This window comes from Myripristis murdjan, chromosome 8 (assembly GCF_902150065.1).
Source record: "Myripristis murdjan chromosome 8, fMyrMur1.1, whole genome shotgun sequence".
Lineage (NCBI taxonomy): Eukaryota > Metazoa > Chordata > Actinopteri > Holocentriformes > Holocentridae > Myripristis > Myripristis murdjan.
Genome location: NC_043987.1, coordinates 18,619,861 through 18,630,414, shown reverse-complemented (window position 1 = coordinate 18,630,414; position 10,554 = coordinate 18,619,861). Strand labels below are relative to the sequence as shown.

Below are 10,554 nucleotides of genomic sequence, written 5' to 3'. Positions count from 1 at the left end.
ATCCCATTATCATTCTACTATAGGGGGAAAAACTCTCTGGCTTGTTTGTATTTCTTGAAATCAATCACAGTTGTCTTGGGCAGCACTAAACTTGGAATGCAGTGACGGTGCCCTTGCAAAATAGTGTTGGAGGTTAGCGGAAGGGGAGGACAGTTCCTATTGAAATAGTCAGCCAGCGGCAGGCTTGTACCTACAGTCTGCATCTTGTGAGTCAGACTAGGCCATAACTGGCAGCATTATTCAGTGGTTCACGTTCATTTTGAGAAGCAATAGATATATTTTACACTGCTGTACTGACTTAGCTGTTGCAGGTGGGATGCTTTAATTCATGTTTTTGACTACCAGAGACAGACACTGAGGTACCATGGAGTCTTGGATCTTCCCATCATCACCCCCAAACCTGTCAGAGCCCCTCATGTACGACAGCTTCATGCAGGGCAACGAGTCAGACCTTCATGGGAACTACACAGACCACAGCTTCAACAGGACCAGCACAGTGGTCATCACCTGCATGTACTTTCTAGTGTGCACTGTGGGCCTTTGTGGAAATGCCCTTGTGATCTACGTCATCCTGCGATATGCAAAGATGAAGACCGTCACCAACATCTACATCCTCAACCTGGCGGTGGCCGATGTACTCTTCATGTTGGGCTTGCCATTCATCGCCATCCAATTGGCACTGGTCCACTGGCCGTTTGGTCCGGTGCTGTGCCGGGTGGTGATGACTGTAGACTCTCTGAACCAGTTCACATCCATCTTCTGCCTGACGGTCATGAGCGTCGACCGCTACCTGGCTGTGGTGCATCCAATCAAGTCCACCAAGTGGCGCAAGCCTCGCGTGGCCAAGACTATCAACGTGGCGGTGTGGGGGGTGTCACTGATGGTTAACCTGCCCATCGTTATCTACAGTGGGGTGATCACAAAACACAATGGCTGTTTCTGCACCATCGTGTGGCCTGAGCCTCAAGAGGCCTACTACACAGCATTCATGTTCTACACCTTCGTCCTGGGTTTCTTCCTGCCCCTCATGGTCATCTGCCTCTGCTACTTGCTCATCATTATCAAGGTCAAGTCCTCAGGCATCCGTGTGGGCTCCAGCAAGAGGAAGCGCTCAGAGAGGAAGGTGACGCGGATGGTGTCCATTGTGGTGGCGGTGTTTGTCTTCTGTTGGCTGCCTTTCTACGTCTTCAATGTCACTTCGGTGACAGGCACCATCAGCACCACTCCCATCCTGAGGAGCACCTTTGCTTTTGTGGTGGTGCTAGGCTATGCCAACAGTTGCGCCAACCCCATCCTGTACGCCTTCCTGTCGGAGAACTTCAAGAAGAGCTTTCAGAATGTACTGTGCCTGAAGAAGGTAGGAGGGCTGGATGAGATCGAGCGCAGCGATAGCCGGCAGGATAAGTCTCGCATGATGAATGATCCGACAGAAACCCAAAGCACTCTGCTCAATGGGGACCTGCAGACCAGCATCTGAGAGACAGATGATAGGGCAGGCACACACACGCACAGACACTCACACACACACCCAACCTTCCCTCTGAAACTGGAAATGACCAGCTCCTATCAGCCTCTGTGAAGTCACATCAGAGGGGACAAAATACTTATTAAACATCAAACAAGGAGTTCAAAGCAGAACATGCCACTTTATTACCGAGGATAAAGGTCTGTTAGAAATTAAAAACTGAAAAGATTGGATTCGCACTGTTCCTCTATCAGCCTTTATTTTCACAGTGGCACACTGTTGGGTTTCTGTGACTGTAAACAGTTCAACTGTAACATAATCATAAGTGCATACAGATATGTTTGCTCTGTGCTGTATTTTCCTTGAAAGCTGTACTGATTGTCCTGTTTGTATTGAAACTGAGGTGGACACTGCCAGGACACTAACACCCACTGTACATGGTCCCCTGGGAGACATGGATTTTCCCCAGGAAACAAGAACTACAGTGCATACACAATTTCCTTTACAGCAGAGGTCATGTGTTAAGATTCCATTGTTCTATATTATGTCGAAATAACAACATAACTGTGTGTTCTTGCGCTGTAAAACAATTACAAGCTGTGGATACAGTTGGCAATCTTATCATTTCTGTATTTTCACTCCTGCCTGATATGCAGGATATTTTTCTTGGGAGTGGACTGACTGTAGATAATGTGCGAAAGTGAGACTACTGAATGGCAGAACAGCATGAAAAATCAAAAGGGGTAGGTATTTCCAAGGCACCGTCCTTTTGTTGTAAGACTGCTCAGTATTTTTAAACCTCTAAAACTGATTTGTACATGGGTGATGATTTTCTCAGCCAGAAAAGGCAATGCATGTCAGTCCCATGAATGAGAGTGTTCTACAGTACAACAGTCTCTTTTAATGTGAACACTGTACAGTTTTATTTGTGATACAAATGTAAGTAACAGTGTTCAGTTAGTGGTTACATTTTAAAATGTATGTACAGAAAAACCTTATTTCCTCTTTCAGTAGAGTTACATGGTTAATTTATATTACTTTTAACGATACTGGCTTGGTTAATATCCCAAGCCAATCTCTAACCAAACTGCTGCTAGAGTGTAGGTATTACTGCGCAAGGTGATACATATTTTTTTAAATGTTGTGGTTGCTCTACTAAATTACGTCATATTATTTTTCACTGGTTTATTCTGCTGAGTGCTGTTGTAAGTCATGGTTTTATATTTAGCACTGCAGTTATTTACCATATCCTTTTCACAACTGTTACAGAAACTCTAACTGCTGTAATCCAGAAATGCTGGGCTGCAGAACTCAATGTAATTCAGTAGCAATGAATTATGCTCAGCATCTTGTTTTCATCATCTGAGGACATTGAACTGGTTTACAGTATATTATATTAGACAAACGATGAGCTCATTCCTGTTCTTATCCACCTCCCCAGGGACAGTAGAGTGTGTCAGGAGTCAAAGGTCACCCGGTGGCATACAAACCACTGTGTCCCTGCATTTGGGAGGCCAGCTTTCAAGCTTGGGTCCTGTCACCAAGCTGTCTTAGAGACATGAATTTGAGAAGGGCTAGAACACTGATCCCTAAGGGGCTCTGGTGTAGTAATCATCATCATCATTCATCACTCTACTCTTCTATGAGTACCAGCATCTTTTGTAACTCCCTGTCTTTATAGTAATATTAATTTGTTTATTATTTGTAGAAGTTGGTAGACCTTTGCCCGAAATGTACTGGTTTGTTTGAAAAGATGCAAAAGCCAGTGATGTTATGATTAATGTGGGATGAATCCCACCAGGCCATGTGTTTGTGTGTGTAGGTAACTGTACCCTTAGATTTCAGCATGCCAGTTAGCCATCCTCTGTCAAAATAATGCCAAACAGTAGGTGTCTAGAGCTAAAAAAAAACACATCCACCACAACTAAGAATTGTTGCTAATCGGGGACACCCCTCCAGGCATGCTCCTCTGAATATGTACATACTAAAACTCATTCATGTGATAATCTTGCATAGAATTTCAGTCAGACTACACCGGGGGCCAGCACACATTGTGGGCCCTCAGCCATGACTAATGCCATATCCAATCTGTCTCAGTGCTGTTGCTGAATGTGTTACCTGGGCTGTATCATCTCATTACACAAAATCACTGAAAGACATAGCACACCCTCAGTAACCCTGTATTTCTATAGCAACAGTGACCAAAAGACGTGGTTCCTTGGAAACATTCATTAGCGCCATAATCATAATAGTAGAGAAGTGACCTCTCTAGACAAGAATGATGAATGACCTATTGCTCAGATGTCTGGAAAAAAAAAAAAAAACAAAAAAAAAGACAGAGAAACACTTAGAGGAAATGTCGAGGCTACAATCCACCGAACTGTGAAACCATACACCTCATTTACATTTTGCCCCAGACTAAAGTGGGGATTTTGGTGTGAAACATAAGACGGAGCCATCCAAACCTCATTCTTTACTGGTCATAGTAGCAGAGGGCAGTGCTATTGTTTACTGTTAATGAATGCCTACTGGACATATACTGTATGTTTACCATGCAGCTGTTTTAGAGTTGTTGCAAATTGTTCTGGTGAAGTCTTTGATGACAAATATGACAGTTGTAGCTTTTTTTTTTTTTTTTTTTTTTTGTTTAAAATGCTGCATTGCTTAATTGTTGACTTTTTCTCCTTTTACATGTGCATTATTTTAATGACCCAGAGGCCATTAAAATGAACTTATTGTGTACTTTCTTTTTGTAAATGTTCTTACCTTTACTATTTTTGCTTATTCATTAAAATGCATTGCATTCTTGTGTGCTCTTCCAGTCCCTTTTCTAAATGACACTGAAACACCAGGTTGGATGGAGCAAACTTGAAAAGATCATGTGAAGTGAAAATGACTTTAAATAAATAAGCGTCATACAGTAAGGTCTAAAATTGAGTATCTGCTCCCCATTAAAAACTCTTCTCCACCAAAATGAAATATCCTCAAATCATAAGCCCATTAATTGAATGAAAAACCAGTTTAATCAGTGTTGACATGTTAACATTAATTTGCAAAGAGTTAAGAAAATATTTGTCATATATTTAGCATTTCACTTTACCACTCTTCTCAAAACAATTACAAGTCATTACAAATTACATATGTCAGGCTAGTCACATGTAATATGGCAGGTATAACATACAATTGCTAACTGCTGTGGAAAGAAATATGGGCAATATCTTAACAAGACATCAAGTATGGTGTATATTAATATTACTGAGTATGAAATGACATTGTGATTAGCCCCAATAATGAAGACATTTTGTTTGTTTGTTCTTCATCATAATGATGCTAAAACTCTTATCCTTTACCTTATTTATTTCTGGATGAACTCCACTGGCATATTCCTGGATAAAAGAGAAGTCTTCATACTGCTAAGTGCTGTAGGTGCTTTGATTTTTATTTTCAGTCCTCGTTGTGCTTCCTGGTTTGACCACACAGTGGTGCCACAATCAAAGGCATAAGTACAGCAGAACTGTGGCCAAAGATACAACACTGATTTTTAGTGGGCAACCTGAAAGTGATTTTTTTTTTTTTTTTAAATCTATAATAAGTGTGTATTAGGATATTGCTGACCGTTAATAAATATAATGTCCTGCTCCCTTTGTTGTCTGTTCTTTTTACTGGCTCTACCCTAAGATAACACTGACAGCAATTAAGGGTCCTTCTCTTTCAAGCAGACAGGTTTAAGTAGCACACATGGAGTTGGTAGAGGTCAGAAACACTTTAGCTCTTCAATTCTGGCAACCTGAACTTAATCAGTTAGTGCCATGGGAAAGATGTGAACCAGAGAAAAGACAGCGCAAACACATTCCAGTTTTGTTCTGAGTTTAATCACTGAAACGCACAATGAAGCTCTCCTCTTCTTTTTCGTTTCAGCAGCGTCCCTGAATGTCCTTGGGTAGCTTTATCTGCTCCATGATACATCAAAGTCTTGGTGTGACCATTCCACAAGTCTGTGATTTTACTGTCCCGACCCCACTCTTTCCCTCTGGCTCAGGGTTCAAGAGGTTCTGCAGCAGACCAGAGGATATGCATGTTTTCTTTTTCAGTTACAGAGCAGCTAAACAACCAGGGGTTGCGGCATTTATGTGGCATTAGTCTGATAGGTCAGGGCCCCTCATCTTATACATGAGTGATTTTTTTTTCTTTTTTTTTGATTTTTAACATTTTTATACATACACAATCAGTGATATTCAAACAAAATAGACCACAACACCCTGGCGTGTATGTGTATTATCTAATGTCTGACTTGACAGCATACTGATTGAATAGAGCACTGGGTTTACTGCACTGCAGAGGCAAGACACACCACGAACCACACTCGTCTCCACCAGCCACACAGTTGCCATGGAGAAGATAACACTGATGGATTCAGAGCCGGGCTGTGGCCACACAGTGCCCATGTATGTGTAATTTGTTTTGCCCTCTCACACACCTCCCTCCCCCCAAATACAGTGCAAAAATCATGATCAATGGAATCTTAAGACAAAAAAAAAGACAGGCAGCCAGCCTCGAGGCATTACTAAGAGCAAATTTTCCACACATTTTCAGATTATGGGATTATGCCCTGTCACATGTGTTTAAGTGGGCTTCCTTCTGCACAGACCATTCAAGGTGTTCACTGAAGGAGGACCACAGCACCCTCACAAATACAGGACCTTCTCTGAAGGTAATGTATTCAGTGTTTTGTACAGAATGCCCAAAGGAAACCCATAGCTCACATTCAACATACAATTTATCAACAGCTAAGGTGAGCCGATTTAATCACCACCATCATTATACCAACAATTCCACAAGAATGAGAGAATACGCCCCAAAACAAATTTCTGTACCAGGACAGCAAGAGACACGACTGTACTGAAAAAAAAGAGAGAGACAACATGGACACTGAAAAGAACAAAAGAACAGTAAACAAAACTGAGGATTCATTCAGTTACTAGAAAAACAGATATTCCCTGCCCTGAACCAGACTTAAAAACAAAACAATCAAAAGGAAATAATGGAACATGGGTACACTCAGGTCCACGTCCGTTTAGTTTCCATGGCAGCGCTTCCCCGGCAAATGGCATAGGTAGCGTCTCTAAGCTCTCCCATGTTTTCATTTTTTTTTCTCTTAAAAAATAGATGTATACTAGATTCATACAGTATTCCATAACTAAATTCACAAATAAGAATCATAACCATACCTTTAAAAAATGTTCTTGCAAAGTTTATAATACGTTGATTTTGTTTCGTTTACTTTTTTTTGCATTCAGTTCAATATGCATATGACAACAGTTTGTCTTCCATTATGACTAAGTTAAATGCTTGGTCAGTTGAAACGAGAGCACCATGGGAGAGAAATGGGGGGAAAAATGAAAATACTGTAAGAAAAATCCAGATGGGCCCAATTGACATGACAGTCAGTCATGCTCACTCTGCCCCTGCAGCAGGAAGGGGAAGGGGGAGAGAGTGAGGGGCAGGGCCTCTTCCCTCTCCCCAAGCCTGGAACTGACGACGCCCATCTCTTTCACCATCCCTCCTCTTCCTCCATTCAGTTTTGTCAAGTAGATGCCAAGAAGTAGCTCAGTGCTTTTTTGATTTTTTTTTTTTTCTTTTTAAAGGTTGCATGATTTCACGCGTCTTTGTTTACTTTTGTCAAGCCTACCTCCCAAAGGGGAGGAGTAGACGAATAGAGAGTTTCAGGTAGGTTTGTGTGTTTGTGTTTCATCCTCTGCCCCCAGTCCCTCGACTCTCTCATTACAAACAGAGTTCCTCCATGGTCAGCGGTCACTGGGTAAGGCTACTCGTACTCAAGGAACTGTTTGTGGTAGAATAAGAGATACCTAAAATCAAAAAAACAAAACCCATTAGATTCAGGTTTCATTGTATTCTGTCTGAACCATCAATCAAATTGATAAAGTTATTTTCCTGGTTTTATCCTTACCCTTCACTATCCAGCACATCCTTAATGCTGGCCTTTGTGATTATGGCGTCATCACATTTGAACCACTGGTCCTTGTGTTGGCGGATGAAGCTGGTGTAGTGGCCACTCTCTAGTGTGCCTTGGTGGTTCACCACCGCAAACAAGGAATACCTGGCAATGCAAAAGGTAAATAGGGTGAATGGTGCATCTGGAAGAAAATGCGATATGAAAAATATGCATGTGTCAGAGACAAGTTCTAGATCAATATGACAAGATATCGTAACAGCTGACTACCATGAACAAGCTAGAATAAGGTGGAAAACAAGAATAATGTTCCCGGGTGCATGGCATGGTGAAATTTACCTCCCTACATTTATTTTCACTCAAGTTCTCACAAACTGGACACAACTGTTGGTTTGTTTTTTGGACACACCATGAAAAGAGCTGAGATGGCTTAAACACCTTGGCAGCAATTTTGATTTCACATTCGCTGTACTCCAATTTGACAGACTTCCCTCATTCTGTGCATACACAAGAGCCTTAAAACAAAGCCTAGCCCCATGATACTGCAAACTTTTTCAGGTACAGCAGCTCTCTCTTTCACACCTTGTTACAACCCTGTATACACACAAACCACACACAGAGCATAACAGACTCTTGCGTTTACTATGGGCAATCTATCAGTGTTATTTAGACTGCAAATTCCTGGTAAATGTCCTGGAAAATTAAAGCTATTGTAAGTGCCATGGATGACGAAAATTAAGCAGCTTTTAATAGGCTTCAAATTGATTTCATTTGGGGAAGTCACAGCAGGATGCCTCAGGTCATTAGCATGTGCTGCTGTGCTGGAGTAGAAACAATTATTAAAGAATTAATCAAGGAGGGTATTTCTACTGTGATCTCAGGCAAAATTGCTGCAGTACAAATGCTAACAATGGAACATTAATAAATCAGTTTTCAATTGCCATAATAGATGTTTCCTAAGGTACTTACTTATTGTCGTTGTTTAATACATCAACTGTCTGTTGATACTGCCCATTCATTCTGCTCTCTTTACTGCAGAAGAAAAAATGGGGAAAAAAAAAAAAAAACATAATGAGCAACACATAACCGTTTTTAATGTTGCAGGCCTGTGTGAAACATGCTACAGCTTCATATATGTCCACAAGGTGGCAGGAGTGCCCCATCTATGTAAGCAGAATGCCTCCCTGCCTGTACAAGCCCATTGATGTCTCTCTCTGAACATCACTGAATGGATACTACAGACAGGGGTGGGGCAGGACTGCTGCTAGATGCTCTAGTGACACTACAGAATATATACATGTAAATAGGATGTATTTAGTACAGCTGATGATGAGCACAGATGCATGGATGCAAGCTCGTTATCAAACAGTGAGTAAACATGTGGCACACAATCAAATTCAACAACCGCATCGTAATGGAGTAGCTACTATAGCTACTAATAATTAGGGGAAAAAAGTATTTTCCTCCTTAGATGTAATACATGCACACTATTTGTACTACACTATATGTACAGAGGCTGAGGGGCTGCTGGGACAGATAATAAAGTTACTAGTGAGGGAGACTCACCTGGAGGCCATGAAGGGTGTCATGTCCAACTCTAGAGGGAAGGACACGTATGTAGTGATCTTCCTCCGCAGTTTAGCAGAGTGCTCAAACCGCTGGAGATGGTCGAAGAGAGGATGAGAGCAAAGAGGGGGATGGGGCAGGGAAACGGCAAGAAACAGTGAGAGAGAGTTAAGTGGGGGATGGGAGAAAAGGGGAGAAACATATTTAGAAATAACCAGGATTGTCACCACCTCAAAATACAAGATTAATAATGGGAAGTGTAAATCGATGTTTTTAACCCCGTGGCACGTCACACATTTAGACTTTCATTACAAGATACTAACAGGCGTGGATTGATGTGAGACAATCCACTTGCAGCCTGTTCCTATGAATATCATAAATAGATTATAGGCTTCCAATACTGTATGATAAATAAAACATGTACAGTGGAGAACTGTGCCAGTCATTAAAAGCCTATCCCTAGATCTCCTGGGACATTGTAAGAAAGGGCTTTGCGCCAACAGTTGAAACAAATTATATACACACCGATGTGCAAGTGGGCTAACAGCAGGTAATAGTCGCAGCAAAATCTGAACTTCGCCTTCATAAAATTTCAATCGGATATGAATGGCTGCACATTTCGATGTATTATTGCATATCACAATATATGTGTAACGATGCTAGTTATAATTATCACAACAATTGAGGAATTCGGAAACGTTGAAAAATTTAATTCAATTTCCTTTAGACTGCACACTGGCCAAAAACGGTCAATGCAGTATATCACTGAAAAATATGATAAAAATTCATTTCTGATATCACTTAATAGTTGTGATTAAAGAAATCTAGTAAGTAGACCAGGATAATCAGGTTTAGCCCAAATCATCCAACCCACTTATACATAACCTTTTCATCTGCTATTTAGGAGAAACCACAGCAGATAGAGATGCACATGAGAGGAAGCCAAATATAGCCTCCATAACACCCTCTCATTGACTGACAGATAATGTTAACATGTGGGGATTGGCAGCATGTTGTCACTGGCTGACTCACTTTGAGATGGAAACACGCTACAATGGGAAGCTTCTTCATTGTCAACTGTTTGGTGGACTCCTGGTAACTATGGCAACCTCCGCATTTGATTTTGGCACTGCTTCCTAGATGCTCAGGCCGCGTAAACCTGCAGAGCGAATAGTGAATTGAAAAGAGAGAGGGAGAGGATGTGCAGGAGAGGATGAGGGTAAGAAGAGGCAAGAACAAATAAAAAAAAATCTGCATCTACATGTATGCATCTACTATGTATTATTTGAGACGATCAGTTCAACAAGTCTATGTTTCAGTAATAATGTTCAAGCCCTTACAGCATGGCTTTTCCAATCCTCCACACCTGTCTAGTCTAAGTGCTGTGACATAAAGCTATCTGAAGATATCTGAAGGTCTGTGCATCTGGCTACAGTGTCAGTCTGCCAGCTGATTGCCGGTGCAACCACTTTGTCCATTAGTCAGTCAGTCCACCCAACCCTGAGTCCTGCTGGTGAAGCCAGCGCCTCTATCACCAAGGCAACAGCACCAA

General features: G+C 41.5%; 2 protein-coding genes across 4 annotated transcripts in view; one reads left to right on the top strand and one right to left on the bottom strand.

Moving 5' to 3' along the window:
* The first annotated feature begins 364 nt into the window (after positions 1-364).
* Positions 365-1,477, top strand: LOC115363927 (somatostatin receptor type 2-like). The gene has a single exon (XM_030058278.1). It carries the CDS (start codon positions 365-367, stop codon positions 1,475-1,477), a length of 1,113 nt encoding a protein of 370 aa, XP_029914138.1.
* Positions 1,478-5,321: 3,844 nt separating this feature from the next.
* Positions 5,322-10,554, bottom strand: part of LOC115363784 (ubiquitin carboxyl-terminal hydrolase 22-like) — a 35,986-nt gene continuing 30,753 nt past the window's right edge. For all 3 annotated transcript variants that reach the window (XM_030058085.1, XM_030058086.1, XM_030058087.1), the window contains 5 exons: positions 10,035-10,161; positions 9,003-9,094; positions 8,406-8,468; positions 7,434-7,583; positions 5,322-7,332 (listed from right to left, as the gene is read on the bottom strand). In XM_030058085.1, the coding sequence (XP_029913945.1) occupies positions 7,290-7,332; positions 7,434-7,583; positions 8,406-8,468; positions 9,003-9,094; positions 10,035-10,161 (475 nt within the window). In that variant the 3' untranslated portion in view covers positions 5,322-7,289. The remainder of the gene's footprint in view (positions 7,333-7,433; positions 7,584-8,405; positions 8,469-9,002; positions 9,095-10,034; positions 10,162-10,554) is intronic.

Coding starts and splice junctions, on each gene's coding strand:
- LOC115363927 (XM_030058278.1), top strand. CDS start 365: ATGGAGTCTTGGATCTTCCCATCATCACCCCCAAACCTGTCAGAGCCC.